General features: G+C 37.4%; 2 protein-coding genes across 14 annotated transcripts in view; one reads left to right on the top strand and one right to left on the bottom strand.

Moving 5' to 3' along the window:
• Positions 1-212: 212 nt before the first annotated feature.
• glu (structural maintenance of chromosomes 4-like protein gluon) lies at positions 213-13,757 on the bottom strand. Its single transcript, XM_022836860.2, has 23 exons — positions 13,631-13,757; positions 11,307-11,412; positions 10,431-10,944; positions 9,815-9,918; positions 9,314-9,426; positions 8,741-8,883; positions 8,354-8,502; positions 7,873-8,220; positions 7,249-7,491; positions 6,950-7,096; positions 6,494-6,727; positions 6,011-6,237; positions 5,615-5,758; positions 5,030-5,303; positions 4,559-4,792; positions 4,017-4,174; positions 3,476-3,731; positions 3,017-3,198; positions 2,597-2,801; positions 2,130-2,267; positions 1,717-1,811; positions 1,129-1,312; positions 213-868 (listed from the first exon to the last, which is right to left on the bottom strand). The coding sequence occupies exons 2-23, from the start codon at positions 11,406-11,408 to the stop codon at positions 668-670; spliced, it is 4,395 nt and encodes a 1,464-aa protein (XP_022692595.1). The 5' UTR covers positions 11,409-11,412; positions 13,631-13,757; the 3' UTR covers positions 213-667.
• A 6,016-nt stretch (positions 13,758-19,773) lies between these two features.
• Positions 19,774-22,992, top strand: part of zyd (sodium/potassium/calcium exchanger zydeco) — a 30,326-nt gene continuing 27,107 nt past the window's right edge. For 3 of the 13 annotated variants that reach the window (XR_002681670.2, XR_002681669.2, XR_015311939.1), the window contains exon 1: positions 19,795-20,133. Coding sequence is in view for 1 of the 13 variants with exons in the window: in XM_022836842.2 (XP_022692577.1) it covers position 20,133 (1 nt within the window). In the remaining 12 variants the exon portion in view is untranslated. Of the gene's footprint in view, positions 20,134-20,173; positions 20,479-22,992 lie in introns of those variants that run through there. The other 10 variants (XM_022836851.2, XM_022836844.2, XM_022836842.2 and 7 more) reach the window with 8 other exon arrangements.

Genomic DNA, 22,992 nt, shown 5'->3' with positions numbered 1-22,992 from the left:
GATGTTACTAATAACATCAAGTAGGTACAGTGCAATACAATCCTTTTTCAACCTACTTTCACTAAAGAGTTCGCAACTGGCAAGCTCTGCAAAGCCGTCATGAACTTGTGACAGCTTCACTTTTAGGTCAGTTGTATTAGCAACATTTTGAGTCCGTGAGCAACTATCGTGAAATGGTAGAATTCAGCTAAAATAGAAAGAATAGAATTTCAAACAATAGCATGATAGATATATTCATTTAGATTTATTTATCGATACTTATTACTAGGCCATCTATACTAAATACATTTCGTAGTAGTTTTTGATCTTCGTAAGCTAATCTTCATTATTTTATATCTGAAGTGAAAAGAACTTGCGTATCGTTTGGTACAAAGCGACAAGGTAAAATATAATACTTCACAAGTTACAGTATTCATTTCCTTATGACTTCCTTTGTTATTTCTCATGGTAACGTCCGACTTCTTATTTGTTAGTCGTTGTGTCCCTCAACAGTGCTAATTATTGTTTTTCTTAACTTCTACCAAATATATTCTGGCTAGTTTAAAAGTTTGAGTAACATTTATAAATGTCACATGTTAGCATCATATTTTTTCTATGATGTATCTCGTGTCTCGCGAAAGAAGTGGAACAAAACCAAACATCGGCGATGAAACGATTAAAGAACAAATTATGTATCGACTGCTGTAACGGCTGGTGGGTCATTCTCCTTATCTCGTTCAGACGCCATCCCGATAAGGCAGTGTTCTATGTCGAGCGTCAACGTGTTCGTGTCATTATAAGGCTTATAGATGCCAGTTAACTTCCGTGCCAAGGAAAACATTTCTTCGCGAAGGCTGATAATGATAAACTGCGTGTTTCGTGTGCGTTCCTAAAAAAGCCGGAGAAACCAAAAGCAAAAATTTGAATTTCATCAAATATAGTATAGTTTGTGCGACTAAAAATCAGCGTTATTGGGTTCAGATATGGTTACCTTCAAGTCAAGTGTCTGTACGTTTGTCGAAATGTTTTTTAGATTAGAATTGCCATGGATATTTTTTGTATTACCACCATTGAAATCGTATCCAAAATTGTCACAGCTCCTGTTTGAAAGCAATGATCTCATGAGCTAGCGTAAATTAAGTATCATACGTTGATATAGTTGGCAATGATGGAAACGTTTTTGTGATCAAGAGCCGCGTCGATTTCATCCATTACGTAGAACGGCGCCGGCTTGTAGTAGTGAAGAGCGAACACGAGCGATAATGACGATAAGGTTTTCTCGCCACCAGAAAGATTCGAAATGTTTTTCCACGTTTTTCGCGGCGGCCGTACACTAATACAGTAAATCGTTGGAGAAACGAAATCATTAGAAACTATAACTCTATATACGAATACGTCTATCTTTAAGATGCTCTATCCCATGCGCAGAACTCTTCGTTTATTTGGTAACAACAATCGTATCTGTTTTGTCATTTTTACCATAATACCCATCGTGTAAGTTAAAAAATATCAACAATAACATTCACAATAGTCATATTTTAAGCTTGGCATACACATAATATGGGGATGATGAGATCTCGCCGTTATATACGTTGTTCACTATTTATCGCCTTTCATAATTCCATAGAATTTCGTAAAAAATAGTTGCGGATAGTCCGGTACGAGCGTCGAATGGGTTCTTTTTCATATTAAAATCCTCCTAATAGGAGCAGCTTAACGGAAGTGTTTAATGATTACCTGAACGCGATGCCCTCTGAAAAAGGGTCCAAAGAGTCTACAAGCTCGAGATCAGCGTCACCTCCTAGTGTGATCGTTCGGTACATCTCCTTTACCTGAGATAGGAACCATTATACAGTGTATATTAACATAAGAAACACTATTTTCGGCTAGTGTGACGAAGATTGAGTCGGTAGAATGTACAGCAGTCTCTACTGATAACTACTCATACTAGCTCACGTACAAAAATCTTTAAGATAAACCGGTTGCGTTGTATCAATCCTTTTACCAATGTTCTTGAATCAACCAGTCGAATTTTCGCTTTGACTTGAGCGATGGTTACTACGGCGGTTTATCGAAGATCCAATATTGCTAACTGACAGAGGTAAACGTAATAGGCGCGAAATCTATGAAAATGTTTATATTACATATACCTTTTGTGTAATAATCTTAAATCCAGTTAAAAACTCTTGTAACCGAGCCTTCTTGAGTGCCTGTAAATAACTTTTATGTCTTTCGAGTGTTTGCTGTTTATCTAGGTATACTCCCGACAGTTTCTTATAATGGCTCATCTGAAATTCACAGAAAACCCGAAACGGTATTATATTAGGTTCTAATGCAAATACGAGCTATCTTGATCATCTCACAATAAATGCTAGCATTAATTACAAGTTAATAAAAATAATCAAACTGTTAATTAATGCAATTAACATACACACGATAATATTGTTCTTGGAATTGAAACAAACTCAAAACGCACTAAACGTCCAATAAGTATGATCGATTTAACTATCTTTGTGTTGGTTAAAATACATTTTTGATTGATTTATTGAACGAAATTTTTCCAACACATAATAATTTTGCCAATATATAAGCGACCATAATTTTTTAGATAACTAACCTTCGCTTTGTACTCGGCGATTGATCCTAGGGTTGGTTTCATTGTTTTCTTGATTTCGCTTAGTCTCACTTTTTCTCGTTCGATTGAATCTGCGTCCAGTTTATGAACTTCTTCTTCGGTGAGCTCCGGTAGCAGAGTTGCAGCCTCGTCAGAGGAAGCCACTGCATCTTCGTCGTCCCCTTCATCGATTATTTCCAAGCGAAGACTGGAAAGAGAGGTCAAGTTTGTTCACTGATATTCAAAAGATCATCTTATAGTTAAGGATTTAGACCAATAAGCCAGTATAATGCGGGTAAGTTATGTTATCCTCAAAAGGGCTATATGAATCAGGTGTTTTTCGCCAGACTCTTATCGCAGTTAAGCATACAGTATAGTGTATAATGATAATTCGTACACATACATCAATATATATGCACTTACGCCTTGATTTTTCTTATGCACCCTTCTATGACTCGACAACACTGGTCATGGTCCTTCTCAAGGTCTTTAACGATGTTTTTTTGTTCCTGCTGTTTAATCTTAAGGACGCCTTCCTGTTTGTTGAAATCGTGAAGACCTCGGGCCGAAGCCGCAACCCTACCAGACAGTTCCTCTTTTAGTGCCTGAAACATATTTAGTCGTTGCATACTTACACGTCAATTTCTAGTATTTACATATTAATACAATTGTAGCGGTTTTCGTGTCGATGCGGAGCATGTATTTTGGAAATTAATTGAAAGTGTCTGTTACTGAATGAATAAATAAACAAAACATAAACGCATGCTGTAAAGCCAAGATACTAGTCATTACTAGTCAATCCAACAACATAAAACTACCCCCATTTTTGTGAAAAGAGGTGGAAACACGCCTGTTGGTGAAAGTGATTGTATGAAAGCTTACGTTGGCCTTTTCTAGTTGCTCATTGATGCTTTGAGCTTGGTTAGCTAGATCATCGTAGAGCTCTCTAGCCTTCTGACGGCGTTCCTGTACCGTTGCCATTTCAGCAGCAATATCCGCCAACTTGCGCTCGGCTTGAACCAACATTCGTTCGGAGTTGTTTATGCCGACCTGACACTGTGTCTTTTTCGCCTCTACCTCTTTCAAACTTCTCTGGGCTTTCTCGAGTTTGTTTTTTACATTACCGATGCGTTCCTCCCTTTAATAGCGCACATAGATAGAAAAAAATCAGCTTATTTCCATAAAATTTTCCCTTCCACTATAATAGTTCACTCGGATAATAACAAACAAAGGCTGAATGGTACGCACACCGTTATCTGTTTTACGCTTGTGGAAAGCTGCCATATGTGAAGCTAATATGTAAAAACGTAATTGGAAAAGTTACTCCCATCTAAACTAGACACCCGAGGGGTGACCGAGTGTTCATCTTCTCGCCTTATTCTATTATCTGTTTATAGCTCCTACACTAAAGTGCAGCACATACTTAATTTTGTTTATCTTTTTGTCCAGTGTTTCAACAGCTTTTCGGTCGGCCTCAGTCGATTTTTCTGCCTCTTCATAGGCTTGACGGGTTTCCGCTACCCGAGTCTCTTGTTGTTGTAGTTTCACTGGATCGACTGTTTTCTCAGCAACTGATTTTTGCTGAAAGATAAATATAATCCTTCAGCATATCTTGGTAAAGATAAAGATATCTGGGTGTAGTCGTTATGCTAAAGGGTTTATTTTAATGCCCATAAATTTTCATCCTTTTGTATCAGTATTAAGTTTACATACTGGCGGTCATTTGTCCATTTCGTCACCGAAAATTACGGAACTTGTTTAATAAATAATTATATCTAGCCCATTTTTTAAATTCATCACACGAAACAAGCCTTAATCTTATATCCTGCGTAACCATAAAGGCATTATTAGATATTGCTCATAAACTTAAAGCTTGTCAAGCCAATTAATTGGTAACGAAATGCGCATATCAGGCATTCGAAAATATGCATTTCAAACTCTAAAACGGGCTTTTGCTTAACTTACCTGCATTTTGATTCGTCCTTCTAGAGAACGAATCTCTTCGACCAAGGCTGAGACCTCAAGTGAGACTTCCTGATCCATTTGTATTACTTGGTCAAGCTCTTTTTTCTTTTGAGACAACTGGCGTCCCGTATCGTCTTTTCGTGTTGCTAGAATTGTCATACGGCTTTCCATTTCTGCGACCTGCGACGTCAGGGCGCTTATTTCTGAATCGCTAATTGATGTATCCAATTTTGCCTGTATCAGATTACAATACAACACCCGTGCTATCACAATCGTGTCATTAACAAATTTTAGTTTTTATTAGCTCCCGGTTATCTCTAATATTTCCTATAAGTTAATTTTATTTTGACCCTATTATTCATTATTTCGCTGTTAGTAAAACATATTCGGTTTAATTATATCATAAAGTTAAAAAAAAACATTAAACATTTCTTTAGTAGGTAATATTAGATATATAATAGATAATATTACCTTTCGGCCCATCTTCCCACCATAAGTTCGTCCGCCTCCTCCGGTCAGAGTTCCACTAGGGTCTACGATTTCACCCTTATTCGTGACCACGCGAAATCTCTGTACACCCCCTAAACCAACTCTGGTTGCAGAATCAATATCGTGAACGTAGAGGGTGTCACGCAGAGCGTAATAGAATACGCCGAGATAAGCTGGATCCGACAATTGCACAAGATCAATGAGGCGTGGCGCATTCTCAGGTGTTCGGATGGACTGTTTTGCCTGACCAATTAAACTGCAAAAATATAAAGCGTGCGATAATTTAATAACCAGCCGTAAATCGCGATATCTGAAATAGATACCTTTTTCTATTCACTACGGTTTTATGATATGTATTGTTGGTGAGACTATGTCTAAAATTACTTGTATCTAAAGTACTCCGATACGTTTAAAATATCGTTTTTTTTGCCTAGACAAGTTAAAAATAGTTCAATTCCAATATGAAAGATAATTTTGACAAACGTAGTTGTAAAGAATAACTTGGTACCTACATAAAGAAGCTTGAAAACAAGTAGATTTACTACTACTAATGATATGATGACTTACTGATTCATTTTCTCCAGAGCTAAGAAATTACTTTTTCCGAGGTTGTGTTTTTGTAGGTATTTAATACATTCCTTTGCCGTACTAGTAGTGTCTACCACAATTGAATCAAGTAATCCACATGCCATCGATATGGCTACATCATACCTGTAAACAAGCGCGTGTCATACACTTCATGCTACAACCTATAATTCTCTTACTTTATAATACGGTACAGCTCAATCTGCCTAGAAACATTTACTCCGTTACTACTATTTGTCGACTTCTAGAATCGTTATGCAAATATATCATATTTGTTATTTAAGGGTTTCTGTGTCCTGGACTGGGCAGTTAGCAGGAAATTGAGATCAACTCCAAAAATTGTTGCTTGTTTAGTTAGTAGTAATCGGACAATCTTACTCTTTGTCAATTCCTCCAAGATCTCCGAGTCTTCCGATGATACCGCTGAGAGCACCCCCTTTCCTTTTTTCGTTCATCAGAGCATCGAGAAGTCGATTGTTTGTTCTAGTAGCAGTGTTAGTACTTCGCATTTCCTCAAGCTTTATTCGACTCGAGTTGTAATTAGCGCGACATTCCTCATACTCTCGATCAACAGTCTCTAAATCGTGTCGAACCTTCTCGTACGCCTACTTCAGTTCAACAAAAAAAAAAATGTAAAAGCTACCCAGTATGTTAGGCATTTTGTAATTGTTAGAGCCTTAGTTACTTGAACCCAGAAATATTTCCTGTCCTTCTTAAAATTTGGTCTATGTGAAAGCGATGCTGTACCTTTCGTGTTGTTACTTTCATGTTGCGTTAGTAGATTAATTTAGTTCAGATCTTGAAATCGTTTCGCTGTATGAGATTAGTTGTTGTTCTTGTCGGAAAGGCTCATTTTCTCACCTCTTTTAGGCTAGGTAACGCCTCTTTACTTTTTGAGACCTGCTCCTCTTTGGCCTGGAGTTTTTTCTGAGCTTCTTCCAACGCTCGTTCCCGCTCTTCGAGTTTTCGCTGCTCTGTCCGCGAAGACGAAGTCATCAATTCGAGCTCACTCTGAGCCATTGAGAATGCAGACTTGGCCGTGTTAACAGCGCGCTGCAGCTCGAGAAGGTTCTTCTCAAGTGTAGACTTTTCCTCCTGCGAAAATAAACTAGCGTAGGGTAACTAGTTCTTGAGTACGAACGAACAATTAATATATTATGACTAATATAATCATTACTTCTCCGGTTTCTATACTATTATATGTAAAAATGCCTTATTCATGCCAAACAAACTATAACACATATATTGTGCTCCTTTTTTTTAAAAAGAACTTAAGGCTGACAGGCTAGAATAGTAGCAAAGAGATGCGATTCTCACCTGAATCGGAGATACTTGTTTGTTAAGATCTTCCATACGTGAATGCAAGTCGGCTTCGAGATTTGCAACTTCTTCAATTAATTCCTTAGCGGCCTCTTCCGCCGCGGCCTTCTCTTCAGGGAGTTTGATCGCGTCTGATCTCAATTTCTGTGATCAGATGGTATGAGCGTATTCATACGCGCATGTTAGTGACTGAACAAAGCAAAAACTTCCACCTATCCGGTTGAATGCTTATCAATAATAGCAATTACAAGATCGTTCAGCATGTCCTAATCGAACGACAAGTAAGAAACGCTTACCTCGATTTTCTTACTTTGCGTTTCCTGGTCTTTCTCGAGCTTTTTAATGGCCGTTTTTGCGTGTTTGATTTCCTCGCGGCACTTAATATCTTTTGTTTCGAGTTCGGTGTACTGTGCTTGTAGCGTTTCACCTTGCTTTAGCACTTCAGCTTCTTCACGGCACAAAGCTTTATGAGCGTCCGTAAGTCTTTTGTTCTCTTCAAGAAATTCAGTCATTTGCTTTTTGATCTTCTCGACTGTTGCCTGAATAAACAACAAGACATGGTTCTAATATTAGACACATCTGAGGCCATTAATGGATGCGAAGCATGCTCTCTTCTACCTGATGATATACTACCATATAATTGATATGGTAATATACATGATGCAGTCCTAAAACATACATATAGACGGTTTTTCAACTGTAACCGCAAGAACTGTGCAGATTGCATCAGGTGAGTTTGCACTTTCCTGAATATGCTTAAAGTGTATATGTTACAAAAAAAACTTAAAAAATAATATATTTCAGTACCTTGTTACCGCGTCTCTTTCCGCATCGATTTTCAACATCGAATAATCTAAATACACATCACATAAAATGTATATGAAGAAGTGGCGCTATTATACGATAAGGTTGCAATTCACCTTAGCTTGATCAAGCTGTTTCTCAATGCCGAATTTCTTCTCTTTTTCGTCGCAGCGAGCGATCTCGTAAAGCTGCTGATCGCAACGCGTCATGTCGTTGCATAGCCGGAGGAAATCGATAGCCTCGTCGCGAAGTTCCTTTTTCGCTAGCATGTCTTGTTCAGCCATATTGACGCGATCCAGGGCAGCATTTCGTTCTTCTTGCAGAGCATCGACATTTTTGACAAAAGCTTCAATTGGCTCCTTGTAACGGTTGGTACCAATAATGTCCTCAAGATACTCGAGCATTCCGTCATCATTTTCAGATTCGCTTTTCGGTTTCATCATTGAGATTTGCTCCACTTCACCCTGAAAGTAAGAAAGTGATTGATGTTATAGTTTGACTAAATAATATTGGCTTTTATATTCATTACGTAATAGAATGAGCACGAACCGAATAAGAATTGTAACAGATGAAAGGTAGTCAGAAATTATGACCTACCTGAAGAATAAGGAATCGATCGTGTTCTAGGTCGATACCGTTCTGACGAAGTATCTTTGTTACTTCCTTCTGAGACACCTGGCGCCCATTCAAAGTGTAATGTGAGGAGTTGTCCCTGAATGCTGTACGTCCGATTACTAGTTTCGAACCTGTAAAATCGAAACCAGGAGAAGAAGTGCATGATCGAAAGATTACGAAACACAGCATCTTACTGTTCATTGCTCGTAGTTTCGATAACGCAATGAAGCAACATATCTTTTTTGATGATATAGCGATGCTGGTCAAACTTTCATATGAGTAACGAGTTACAACGTGTCATTCTATACAATTTGTACTCGTAACCCAAAGAAAGGGCTCACGACTGCTTCCGTGTGTACGATTACTCACCGGGAACAATCTCAAATTTGTCTTCATTGTCGATAATGGTCTCAAAATGTACGTCCACCGTACAACTCCTTATATCCCGATGCATATCGCAGTTGTGGATCAGGTTGCTCACCTTCTGGGCACGGACTTTCTTCGAGCGATAACTGAAACAGACATTTTAAGAGTGTGGTCATGTCAACCTAGTTTGAAAGGTCCTATATAATACGTTCTTTTTCTATTTTATACAAAAAAGAGTTGTCAAATCTGGACAACATAAAGACTCCAAATGTTTTAGATGTTTAAACCTAAATCAAAAAAATACTAGAGCTTTGGTCCTAGCTGCATGCAGTAGTCTGTTTACCTAACAATAAAGAAACCAACACTTCTAATTCTTAAAAGTAAAGCTGTTTTCCTATTTTTACTGTGGTAATAATTTTCAAATCCAGTATAGCCCCACTGTTAAAATGTTGTTCTTTAGAGAAGAAATTAAGTTTCTGGGAAAGACGCGTTACAGCAGCTAGTATCTATCTCTGAGATCTGCCTGTATGGCATACAGTATCGTATGACATTATCTTACTCAAAACTTTTTCTTACCCGAAAACGAAAAGCATAGAATCAATGACGTTACTTTTACCACTTCCATTAGGACCTACAATGCCAGAATAGTTTTTGTGTAGAGGTCCGATAATCACGTGTTTGCCATAGCTCTGAAAGTGAAAATAAACGTGCAAATTAAATTGGTATGTTAATTGGCGCGTTATCTATCCTACCAAAGGTAGCGGTTTTCGTACTAAAACATTATAAGAAACATTAGTAAGATCTATTTCCACCTTTGTCGGATACAAGAAGAAGATATCAGTGATGAACCACATGTATGAGATCAAATAGCCATTTTGAAAGAATGAATATAAATAAAAACCTGTGTTTTCATATTGACTTACACAGTATCTGTGTAAGCTGAACTTTCATGCTTCAAGATACTACTATGACACTTTGAAAATCCATTGAAAAATTCTATAATTTTTTTGCTCTTCAATTATAATTTTTTGATTAGTTCTAAAATAAAGCTGAACACTACATAGATATTAAACGTACTTTAAAATACCGATTTTCAATTTTCGATATAATAAGCCGTGGACCAATTGCTTCAAATGTACACGCTGGTGGAGGTGGTGGAGGAATGTAGATATTACCAATTTCTGTAAATGGAGTAAAAGAGTACACGTATACCTTAACTACGATTTCTCTTGACGGCGCCCACAATAGAAAACATAAATAAAAGCTAAATACGCCCATTTGGTATAGTATATATATATATATATATGTATATATATATAAGAATTGTAAGCGATATATTCTAGAATGTAGGTGAAAGTTTGTTTATCAGTCGGTACTATATAGAAATATGTCACCGCAGTCAATTCGCAAAGTGAATGAACGAAATGAGCTATGGAAGTCCAATAATTGTGAAAAATGATTTTTCTTTTATGCATGTGAACTCAGTATATTTAAAGCATTGAGAAGCGTGTATGCCCTTTTCATTTTCAAAATTACTTTTTTTGTTTGCGAGCGCTTTAATAATAATATGAATCAAAATAAGATAACCCTGTTATCAGTTTACCCTTCCTAGAGCTTCCTTGAAGCATGATGACAGTTCTAGATATCTAGCCAGTAAAAAGTAAGTAGAAAAAAAAATATATCAGATACCCACTGATCCCTCCATCTTCATCACGTTCGCATCCTGCAAAAACTTCGTCCACGGTCTTTTGCGAGGTCGCCCTCGCACGCTGTACACTCTGCTGCTGCAATTTCGCAGATTCATTAAGCTGATTTTGCTGTTGAGTCTGCTGCTGTTGGGTATTTTGTGCCATTTCCGCCGAGGCCCTCGATCTCCGCGGTTGATTTTCGGTGACAGATCCACCGACTGCACAACGTCGCTTAGGGCTTTTCAATCCATCGGTCACTGTCGACGGGGACATCACAGCTTCAGTTGCACCACTCTCTCGAATTGAGCGCTCTGCTGGACATTCCAGCGAGCCATATGTCTCCTTCTCCTGGTTCTCCACAGATACAATGACTTGTTTCTGCTGGGCTGCCGCTGGATCAGCGGATTTACCTATGGGGCTTTGCTTTGACTCGCCATTTCCACCTGCGTTTGCAAATACTTCTACAACGGAAGCAGCTTCGGGTTCGGCTAAAGCTCTAAAACTCGACGGTTCTTCCGCCTATAACAGAAGAAGACAAAAGTAACAGTGGTAGGAAGAACCATGGCACGGAATTGCATTTGAAAATTAAGATGAAGTTCGAGCATGGTATATGTACTGCATGCTGTTGCTAAATAATATTATAAGCGTATTTCATTTATCATGCTGGATATAATCCAGCGTGGTGTAACGATAAACACGTAATTAAAAATGTTCAATATATATGTGATAAATATTACTTCTACATGATACCATGAAAAAAATAGCAGACGTATGAGTAAACATGAACTCACCATTATAACTTCAAAAATTAGCTATTAGTTAATACAGAATAATACAGAAAGTGACATGTCATCTTAATGCGATAATTACAGAATACCCACCTTGGAGGACCGGCGTGCACTGGCGGCTACGCGCTCTTCTGAAAGCCGTTTTTTCGAAGGAGGAGAATTCATCTCAGGGTCTGAGTCATCTGACGCCGCCATCGAGCTGAAAAAAGATAAAATCAGTTTATCCAATTATTACGAAGATGATACTTTTTCCATACGCACGATCGTTTATAAAGAATGATTAATTATGTAAGCACAAGCGCTCGAATAATAAAAACTTTAATTTACTGGATGCTGACTTTTCTTTAAGCTTTTTTTTTTGATAAATTACAATCGAGTCGATCTTTTTTATTTAATAAGCTAATTTATAAACATTGTACATTGATAATGATAATACTTTATTAAGATATGTGTAAGTCAACCGCATCGATATATCAGGAAGTCATACGACTTACCGTACGAGACTGAATTACTTTCACTATTAACTTGTTGTGCACACATACAATTGCAGTGCTCTGATTATTTAATCTTGCATTGTAACTTCTATCTTAAAAAATACGCCTTAAAAATTCACTCCTGGCCTCAGCAGTATCAATCAATTTAACATGTTTTCTGAAGTTACAAAACTTTGCTGTTACTTGCAGCAATCATACAATATTACGCAAGTCAGACCACAAAACCAGAAACCATCTATTTTATTATTATTATTATCATTGTTTATACTAGCTCGAGTTACTAATGTTAACCGACCGTAATTCAAGACTACTTTTTTTTTATCCTAGAAGTAGGGCAGATCCTATTTTACATTAACATCTATTTTAATTCTTTGGTCATCCTAAAGTTTATATTTTGATTTTACCTAGATTTGGTATTATTTCTCATATAACAAAGACGTAAAATGTAATCTTTTAGAAATTGAGGGATAGTTTATGTTAGGTATCTATTGATATTTTAGACATTTATCTAATTTCTTGTACTTAAAGTTCTTCCTTTAATTTATATTCTTTATAGTACTGCCTTTATCACCCTTCTTGAACGCAAAATTGTAAGTTATATTTAATATCGAAAAAGACCTAATAAACTTTCACATATAGGATTAACTCAACTTTTTTTTCTGACGTCATTACATAATTTTTGATTCAAAACTTGAATTGATTTAAATAAAAATATCTACTTCGTTTTTTATTGCTATTTCCTTAATATTATAAGAATATTATAACTGTCTATATACTTCTTTTCCTCTGAAGGTAAAAAATTTATTTTGAATAGACTATCCCTAATATTTATAATAACTCCAAGATTCAGAGTCTATGTTATTTTATTTTGAGGCTGATCATCTAACTCAAAGTTGGCCTATCTTTTATTTTAATTAGAACCTTCCTATTAAATAACAAATTCAATCATTACATATTTGATGCGATTTAATAGAAATTCGTTTGTCAAGCCAATTCTACAAGAATCAGGCCATATTCCAAAGTAGTTAAACGCACATGCCCAGAGTCTGCACGTGCATTCTCTTTACGGGATATTACGTTATGAACATGATTATACTAAAGCTTCTGTTCTACAATCGTGCAAATAAAATAAATTACGATTCACAAAGAAGGAGGACACTCTTCTTTACAATGCTCGGCAAGAATTGAGTAGCTACACGGTTCTAACATTCAATCAAATAAATATTTATTTAGCTAAAGTGACAACCTCGAATGCTTCCCCAATCCATTATAAAAATTAAATTTGTATAGAAAAGAAAATGAATTTCATTATTACTTACATCAGCAAAAAGTAGCAGGTTCTGTCATAGAGTCAACATATGCGCGGAAAACGCCCTTTACTTAATTTTTAAGCAATGGTTCTATACGAAATACTCCGGTCGGCCTTCACTTCAAGTGAAATTAATATATACATTTTAGAGATTCAATGCATTCATACAGTATTCATATAGCGTTGCTAAAGTTAGCTTTGTTGATCAATGAGTAACTATTATATGCACCCGTCGCCAATATGGACAAGTAATAAATTCAATAAGTTGGAAAAGTCTACAGTAATTGAAACACTCTCCGGTGTAAAAGTCTCTGTATAAAAATAAGATAAGTTATTAAATATCAGTATATTCATAATTCCTAATTACGTAACAGCCGTTTATCTTACGCTGACTAGCTCCGTGTTTTCATATAGTTTGTCAAATCGGTAATCGGATTATCTCGTTTAATCTCCGGCATACCGGTCATTTATACTCTAACGGATGCTAGAGTCATATTTCAATTCAAGTACATCGAATGGTTTGTTTTTATCTACACGACATAACTGCAGCAGTTTTACAGGTACAGCTTCATAGAGCCCCTTCAAATTGACCGGCACCTTCCAATACAACCTACCGTTTTCGACTGGCACGCCTGACACTTATCCGCCTTCCTGGTTCCTCCACAGTGTTGAAAAATCACTAAGCAATGCGTTAGGACAAAGTGTTTCGACCAAGAAGATAAAATCGCGCCCAACGAAAACCAGTACGCTCCAGTTGTTTTTGTCATGAATGTTCGAACCATAGAGGGCGCTCTTATCGCTACTTTGGCGCCTAACGTTAGCAGCCCCCACACAAAGCAACCAACAGTTTATCCGTGTTTTTAACACTGTATTTAAGGAAAATTAGCTGCATTTCTGAATTTTCAGTCCGTATTTTTGACAGAAGCTGTACAACATATGTTCCTTATGAAAAAAAAAGGTTGGGTGAAAAGACCGTAGCTTCACGGACTCCGTATTTTTAAGCAACCACAATATTAGCCTTTGCATGACACGGGTATCAGCCTGAGTGAATGGGTTCACAAATGACTTATTTATCGCCTAAAGATTCAGCTGTATGTATTTACTTTACAATTATTAAAAGTCGATAGCATATCCTCTAACGTCGTATTTCCAACTATCTACACCACGGGCAATCTCTAGTTAAGCATCTAACTATAGACCATCCTATACTTTCAGGGCTTACAGAAACTCATTATCTAGAAATAAGAGATGGTAGAACAATAGGCAACAGAGAATCGTTGTAGACTTTTTATTCTGCATAGCCTGTTGTTTTTCTAATGTTCTTGAGGGTCAGTTCAGACAATTATATTTTATGTCGCGTTATCATATTTGTATTAACACAATGAAGTAAATGTTTAATACTGTTAATTCGACCCTTAGAAATCTGGATGACATTAAGTAAACCAGTAGAATTATTTTCACATACCTTTAGAAAAGCGCATTTTTTTCAGCTGAGGACGCTTATTGAGTGGTGTGTAGATAATCATGTTACTTGCCTAGTGTTATATATTATGAAAACGATAGCACTGCTCCTTATATATACGTATATACTTTTTATATGATTATTTAACAAATCGAAAATTTCTTAATTTTGTTTCACACAGAACAAATAAGATATTAGTTTCCCCTAGGAATATAAAAGGTAGAAATAGGCGGTTGGTGAGACAAAATGCGCGAGAGAAAAAATTGGTTTTAAGCACTGACCGTACAACACACGTGAATTCGGCATTAAAAAAGATGCAAAAATAGCGGTTGAAGCTGCGAATTCGGATACAGCAGCAAAATAGGCCAACAGGAGCGCCATGAACGCAGCAGGAGTGGCATCGCCAGACGGAGAGAATCGGCTGTAGCCACCGTATCATTGTTGGAGGTTTTAATCTCAGCAACGAAAAAGAGTCAAGATTGGAACACGTAAGTAAAAAGCTATCGGCAGCGCTGTCCTTAGGTCCGAAAGTGCAAACCTTATCTACAAGCATGTACGTTTTGATTCTAAATAAGAAGCTAAGTTTCTAGGTAGATTGTGGTCTATATGTGACCTTTCTGCGCGATTTGTTTACATCGACAATTACTATCTAACTTTGTAGATGAAACGACTAATGTTTATGCTACATATACAACTTTTCACTAACCAACTAAGTGGACCTTTGCAGTAACAGTTCAAGTAGTAAGTTGAAAAAGCATACAAATATAGTGTATAATTTAGTGTTTAACTTAATAAAGTAATATGCGAACTTTTTTCAATTATAATTGATGGGACAGACCTGGACACATTTAAATGATACTATAGGAGTGTACAGCAACTTTGTTACGCACGCGGCTCGACGCGGTTAACCAAAGATGGATGAAGACGGATCACAAATCCGTTGCTCGAAAGGACTCAATATTTTTATATTAATTGCATTAGGTTAGTGAGGACCGCCAATTTGATTGGACATCGGGCCGAGTGCCTTTCGATATCACCGAGGGTCGCCGTGTAGGGGAATGCCCGCAGCGAATGTTGCTGCTGTCAGAAGGCAAGAATTTGAAGGGCTTTAAGTACACGCTCATTTTATAACTGTACCCTTACTAAGGATAAAGTTAGTCGATAAATGATTTGATGACGTTAGCGATATATGCTCCTCTCGGTTACTATGACTTGACGTTGCTACACTGGTAACGCTAACGAAATCAGGCGCGTTACTCAGATGTCGTCTATTACAAGTACCTTTGACATTGCGTTTGTCGTTCTCATGCGGTACAGCTTGCTTGCATAGTAATAACAGAAATGAGAAACGGGTGCATTGCTATGCTCTAGACGATACGAACCCCGTAACGGTCTTGAATTTCATCAAACATCTGCATATTTGTAGGGCTCGAAGCGACAAGCCGTGTGGACAAACGCTGAGACGTCTTTTATAAAACGCAGGAAGTGAATTTCTAAATGCATAGATTCAAAATATCGACATATAAGCAAGTACACACACTTTATAAGGAAATTAAAGACAAGAGTTTATAAAAAATGAATCAGCCGCAAATGCAATTGTTGATTACCCTAGTAGTTAAAAGTATTTTCATATATATTTTTTCGAAATATAGTTGTTTGTAAAAAGTGCGCAGTTTTGCGTTAAAGTAAATAACAATCGAAACACCATTTTTGGGTTGTAAAATATATAACAAGATATATAACACTAGTTCACTGAGCGAAATCGGAATCTTCAGTACGCTTTACAGTATCGGATCTTTTTTGAATACGTCGATTTGCTGTCTTGCTTATAGAAGAACTATTTCTTCATAAATGGTAAATTATTTCTCCGGGCAAATTGACCGACCCATCAGTTCACAGATGCAACTCGCTAAACGTGGGTTTCGACAGCATAAGCAAGCCGCCACGAGCCTCTGAATGGAATCGAAAAGGATACAGCATCCAAAGACCCAAAAGTTGCTTGTTAAAAATTCGTCATTTAAAAGCTTATGACCCGTCCTTCTAAACACTTGTACGGTGTGCTAGTAAAGGACCACAAGTAAACTATTCCGAATGGCAAGTTGAAATATTCTGTTTTCTACTACAGTTACTTGACACATATTTCTCCTTTGTGGGCTCTATATTGGACGACTGGGGCTCACGTAAAAGGGTCAAAATGGCGCAGGCTTGCTGTGATCATTGAAGAGTCTACGGCAGAGCTGACAAAGAAGCATAATTAGATAAATGCTATTTTCAATTCTTGCGCGGTATTGTACATTTAATATTGTCGATAATATCTATTCAATTCTCCTCTATAATTAGTGGAATCGGTAAATTATAACAAAACGCGGGCAATATCGTAGAGGACATTGTTAGAGGAAGCCTGGTGACATACACTTTTATTGAAAACCAACACAGTTGCCTCTTCTGTGATTACCTTAACCAACTCAGCCAGAATATATTTTTCAAAAATTTCCAGAAAATACTCGGGACGTGGAAATGAAATCGGTTTCAAAGAAGGGCTTTCCATATCTTCCAGATCGTCAAAGATGTTAACTATTACTACAGATGAAATTTTCGTTCGTGAGTATCAGTGAGGTAACTTTAGAGTGCCTCCATCGATACTAAATGCTATAGCCCTGGGTCATAATCGTCGTAAAGCATATAAATTCATCAACAATTCAAAATGATCTCACCAAAAGCATCGATCAGTTCGCGGCCTTTTCAAAAACGTCCATAATGACCCTCGGAAGATTTCGTTCGCTCTTGAAAGTCAATTAAAAACTCTTTCGTCACACGAGCTAAAAGCGTCAGCTCATTGGTCCCATCTTCCAGTTTTGTAAGATGTGCAAATAAAGAAGATTTTGCCTGTTATAGCCATACAAATAGTTTATCATATATTCAGGCACTCGAACGATTTTTGCCAGCATCAACGATATCGTTACTATCGTATCTGCCTCTGCATCGTTTGTCTACAGCAATGTATCCAGGTATGGTTCGCTATTTGACGGTCTCCAGCGGATGCAAACCACAAATATCGATCGCATTCGTTTTAAAACGCGTGATCTCTGGTCATAAATTGATTTTAGCCGTATGACAGCCCCACCTTTTCATATTGGCACGAAAATTCGCGCTTGTATGGGGTACGTCGCAGAAGCTCACTTTTTCCGCGATGTCTGATGAAATAGACATCGTTTACTAAATTCTACTATAAATAGACCGCCGATAAACCTTGGCAGTTTTGCACGGAGCCTGTGATCTTTTAGTGGAATGCTCTAGGTCCGAAAGCTGTAATTGTATTAACAAAAAAAAAAACTCGAACGGGTTGTTGGCGGCACTTCACACCGCAACCAGAGGTTTGGATATTCAAGCCACCGCATTGTAATTAAGTCTAATTTTAATAATCAGATAATTTATTACCGTCAATACTAACATAAAAATACTTTTACTTCGGCAATAAGGCTAGACTAACAATGCACCACACTCATTGACCGTGTTTCTATCGAATGATCTTACCTCCTTCATAGGTCTAACTCTTGGTTCAATAACACACTTATGCATTTTCTCGCATACTGAGTCTAATAGACATAAAGAGTACCTAATAGGCAAGCACCAAAAAGGTAAACGATGTGTGTTTAATCTTAAAGAGGATAATGTAAACAATACTCTACAACAATAACTCGCTTAAATTACGAGCTTCCGATTTTACCCCCAATACGACCAGCTTGATCAGACGTCGTTTTCCAAATCAGATCTCTCTGAGGGGAAACTTTCTGTCAGCGGCTGTTTGTTGGGACATGCTAGCGTTGAATGGTAAACAGATTCATCTTTATGTCACGGGTCACAACACTGATATAGAATAGCACAATATTCGACAAAGGGTTACTTTAACCTAATACTTCTGCTACGCAAATATTGACGGTAGAAGTCACACTGTAACATCACACCCAGTTCTATCAATAATTTATTAAAAAATCGTGTGCAGAGATTACGCCAGGGGGTCAGCAGAAAGCTTTTTATTCTCATTCAATAATAATTTTGAGAAAATTTATATTGCATTATTGTTGGGAATACAAGTAATTATTGACAAAATTATCGATATTTATAAATATTGTTAACTTAAACGTGAACGTTGGACATATTCAACTTCTATGAGCTTTTCTTATTGAGACTATTCAAGTCTGTTGAACTCAACCATGGCAAATATTCTAAGATGAAAGCACTAAAGGAATGTTGGAAAATGAAACACAAAATATGAAAGAACTCGACAAATAAGTAGATAAGTACTTTTGTCTAGAAGTCTCTAAAAAAGTCCAAGTGGTATTACTTTATGAAATGGTATTCGCAATGATATTATTTGTAAGTCTGACGTAACTAGAGGAGGTGTTATGTTTTTCAGAAAATTATTTTTCTGTTTATTTATATTTAATTTACTACTATTTCTTTAACACATTCTGTTTAAAAAAAAAATGAAAAAAGTAACGGACCAATTATTTTTAACATAATTTAGTGCTGGGATATTGGTCGTTAGCACAACTGATTCTTAGGCTGATTTTCCCTAAATTACATTTTACCTTTTCCTTTAAGGTAATTTTAGAGGTAAAAATGAAGCGTAAGTAATGCTCCGCACGCAATAGATAAAAAGAGTCGACTTTAGAACCTGGCGAATGATTTGATGTCTAACTTTACAAGATATATAAAAAGCGTTCGTTTTTTAGCAATTAAATATATACGACTGAAGATTATCATCCCTGGTAAAACGTTGGGCAAAATATAACAGGAAAATTTCCGTTCTTGTCATGTTATTAAGTATTATTAGTGTTGATTTACATTCATTAATATCCACCAGTGCATCCCAGGTTAACTGCGCATACATTTAAACCAAACAAAAAAACGTCGATTGGATAAGGCTACGACATTTGAACGATTAACTGTCTAAATTTTTTACCATTTTCATAGACCCTTCAAATTTCGTGTAAGTCGCAACAGCCCAACTGTATAGGATTTGTTACGCCCACCCCGAGTTCTGTATTGGCACTATACCCAGCGTTAGCACTATTTACCTGAATGCCTATTAACGCGCCTTACGAATGATCACAGTCCAGGCATCCAAGACAAGTATGTAGGTAAAACCTCTTGATCTTGTTGCAGGAAAAGGTGTTCATGTAATGAAGCCTTACACGTCACGATTGAACCGGTAATAGGGGAAAAGAAGCTAGGACCTATTTTAGCTATGCCATTAAAATAAGCCTACAGAAAGGATGAGATTAGATGCATTACGCATTCAGGTGGTCAGTGTGGAAGCTAACAAACCTGTTCATCACTTACCCAACAATCGCTTGGAGCGATTCGACTGCAATGGAATGAAAGGAACCTGCGTATGTGCTAGGTACCTCGGTTGTGACAAGAGTCAATGTTGTTAGTTCATTTACGTTAGAATCTGTACATGGCAGTATTTCGAAGCTAGACTGGTGCGATAAGTGTGCTTGCTGATGACGTACAGTGATTAAATGGTAACTAAAAGAAAGAGTTTGCCGGTGGAATAAAGCAATGCCTGCCAAAATCATATTAAAACAATAGCGCTACTGCTGGCTTTCGCGTGTTGTACGTCTGTGTTCCCCCCACGTCCGTTACTGAGTAAGCTTGCATTGGTTGTTGTGGACCAGTTATTTACGAAATTACGCTCAATACCAGGGCAAACATAGTGAACTGGTTGCCACTGCATTTGCTAATATCTAGCTTGAACAAACTCGTTGCAGTAACTAGCTCTCTGATAGTTAACATGAAAAGTCCTGTCATACCTCTGTAGTTTTTTGTGCGTAACTATTATGCATGAAAGAAAACACACGGACAGCTCATGATAATAGACGGCTTACAGATAGATCACGATGAAGATATCAGCTGTTAGTTGTTGAAAACGAACGACATTTCGACGGCATATTGAGGCAGACTTGTCAAGCAGTTCAAGACATCGAGCTATTGGTAAATATCAAATTAATCAATGAAAAACGTTCAAATGAAGCTATACCGTGTGAAAAGTTTAAAGGCTGAAAAACTAGCGCAAGGACAGCTTCGATAAGAGAAGCCGATACAGCATAGTGTTACACGCAAAACTGCTCTATGTGCCGGCTCAGTGCCTCAGATTGACGCTGTTCGATAATACGTAGTCAGTGGATCAGGAATGCACATAGCCTATTTAGAAAATAGATCCTTAAGAGTCATAGAAGAGAGAATGGCAGAGAGTACGATCTATTCTCAACGCTGATTTGCCATCAAAATCATGAAACAGAGCCCGATAAGTCAATGGCAAACAAATATGGGCTATACGAAGGCCAACGAGTAATTTTTCAGGCAACGACAAAATCTCTTCTTTTTCGAAAATCTCACGAACCGTTCATTTGGTTAAACATATGACATTACCACGGAGTCCTCTTTCTGAATTCTGATGATGTATCGGAATGTGAAAGCGGTGCAATTTGCCTCATCTCGGACGCACGGCATCGGACACTCTATTTTTGCCGTCTCCTATTGTTCTTCTTCTTGCATGGCTACAGAGCCGTATCCTGCAACAAGTTTCAGCACGCGATATAGAAATCCAGACATACAAACGCATTCATAGGTCCTTTTGTTTCTTATGGGGAGCACTGCGAGTGACGACCCCCGAAATCCCTGCTATGGGCTCGTGATTCAAGGGATTCGGTTAAAGTAGACGTGCTGCACAGAACCAAGTTAGCCTATTTTCTGTCCGAGCAGTCTTAAGGACATCAACACGTCGAAATAGTTATTTCGACTCAATCGAGAGGCGTTCGAATTTCAATTGAAGAACATTCTAGTTCAGATGAAAAGTGACCTATTGCATTGTACCTTGATCGAGTAAGCCATCTCCGCCGTTTATGATTTCGCTATTGTGTACCTTTTACCAATAGCTAACGGGTAGTATTGTTGTCACAGGCCTCATAGAAAGTTCATGCGTGTATCATTTGTGACAATCATTTACGTTTCTTGCTAGGCGGAAAATGTTCAGATAATCCTATTTCGCTTTATGGGAATACGTTTTGTTTAGGCAGGTAATGACCCCTTTTGTTAGCGAATTATCGACTATCTGGTCCCAACGTTTTCCGACCGCTAATCCGTGAATCATCGATTGATTTACTTGGCTTTTATTATGTATAATTAATGAATAATAAATTGTAAAAAATAAAAGTGTATAATTAATTAATAAATAAAGGGTAGATCTATTCATCTGTTCCGTTTATCATGAAGGACATTATTTTTTCGAAATTTGATTTTGGAGAGGCTTTGAGCGCAGGCCGATCAACTATAAAGCCTGTATAAATAGTCTATCACTAACAGAGAAAGGTAGCTGGGTAAAGTATAAAGTTTGAAAAGTGCTGTGAGTAAGTTTTGCGAATCATGGCTTAATCTAGGTGACCGGGCAGATCTCAAAATATTTAGGCATATCTAAGCAATAACATTCTATGACAATTGAGTTTTTTGCTTACGTACATTATTCCTGCGTGAATCACTTTCTATTGGGGTGCCATGCGACCACAAGGTCTATTTGTACACGATAAATAGGGACAGAGCGAGGTGCGTCGTAGTCCAATGGGCTCTATACTTTTACTGCCTGCCGTCACACTTATTTGATGCGCGGCATGCGCGCTATCTTCAAAGCGTTTTAAGAAAAAAAGCTTTAACGCTTTTTTTAAAAGAAACCTCTAACCAATGTCTAACGGGTACGCGAATACACTAGACGCTTAGGGATGTATTATTGGTTTTTCCGTGCTTCAATACAGCCTATTATGAAGGTGAGGTATTCAGAGCAGAACTCAGTGTATAAGTGATAAAATACTGGGCGATTTCGCGTCGCACGAGAACTTTTGTTAGCGGTTAGCTACGCTGCGTTAGTGAGATAAGTGCTCGACGTATTATCATCAGTATATAGAATAAGGCAAAAGTCCTTTGATAATTTGACAGTGTTCATTATATACACATGTATATGGCACGTAAATTGCAGTTCCTCCCTATATTTTACCCTTAAAAACGTATGTGTTAACAATTTTTTTTGCATATGCAGCATAACTGACTACTATCCATCGCGATTGCAGGTTCAATACGAAAAGTGAACCATTAACTAGTACTTTTTAAAACGTTACTCTTTTAATCCGCGACTAATTCTTCATTAGTAATTCTGCGTAGAACGATACTGGTAAGTGTATGGTCATTATAGTGCTGTTCGATAGAGACAATTTCAGTGGAATGAAACTTTATGCTAGAAAATGCAAGCTGACGAAACAGTCAAACTCTTCAAACAGAGAACGTTTCATGAATCCTTCAAAAGTTCTATGAAAATTAACAGCAACATAGCTCGTTGACTTCAGTGAAATTAGTGTTTGGGGGAGTTTCTCTGCAGCAGAACTGGATAACATCTATGATGAATGAATGCGTGCCCATTAGGCCAAAGTTTGTTCTAATTCAGATACCGTACCCTAACAT

This window comes from Varroa jacobsoni, unplaced genomic scaffold (assembly GCF_002532875.2).
Source record: "Varroa jacobsoni isolate VJ856 unplaced genomic scaffold, vjacob_1.0 scaffold_672, whole genome shotgun sequence".
Classification (NCBI taxonomy): Eukaryota; Metazoa; Arthropoda; class Arachnida; order Mesostigmata; family Varroidae; genus Varroa; species Varroa jacobsoni.
Note: the sequence above shows the minus strand (reverse complement) of the source record. Positions and strands in the feature narration are given on the sequence as shown.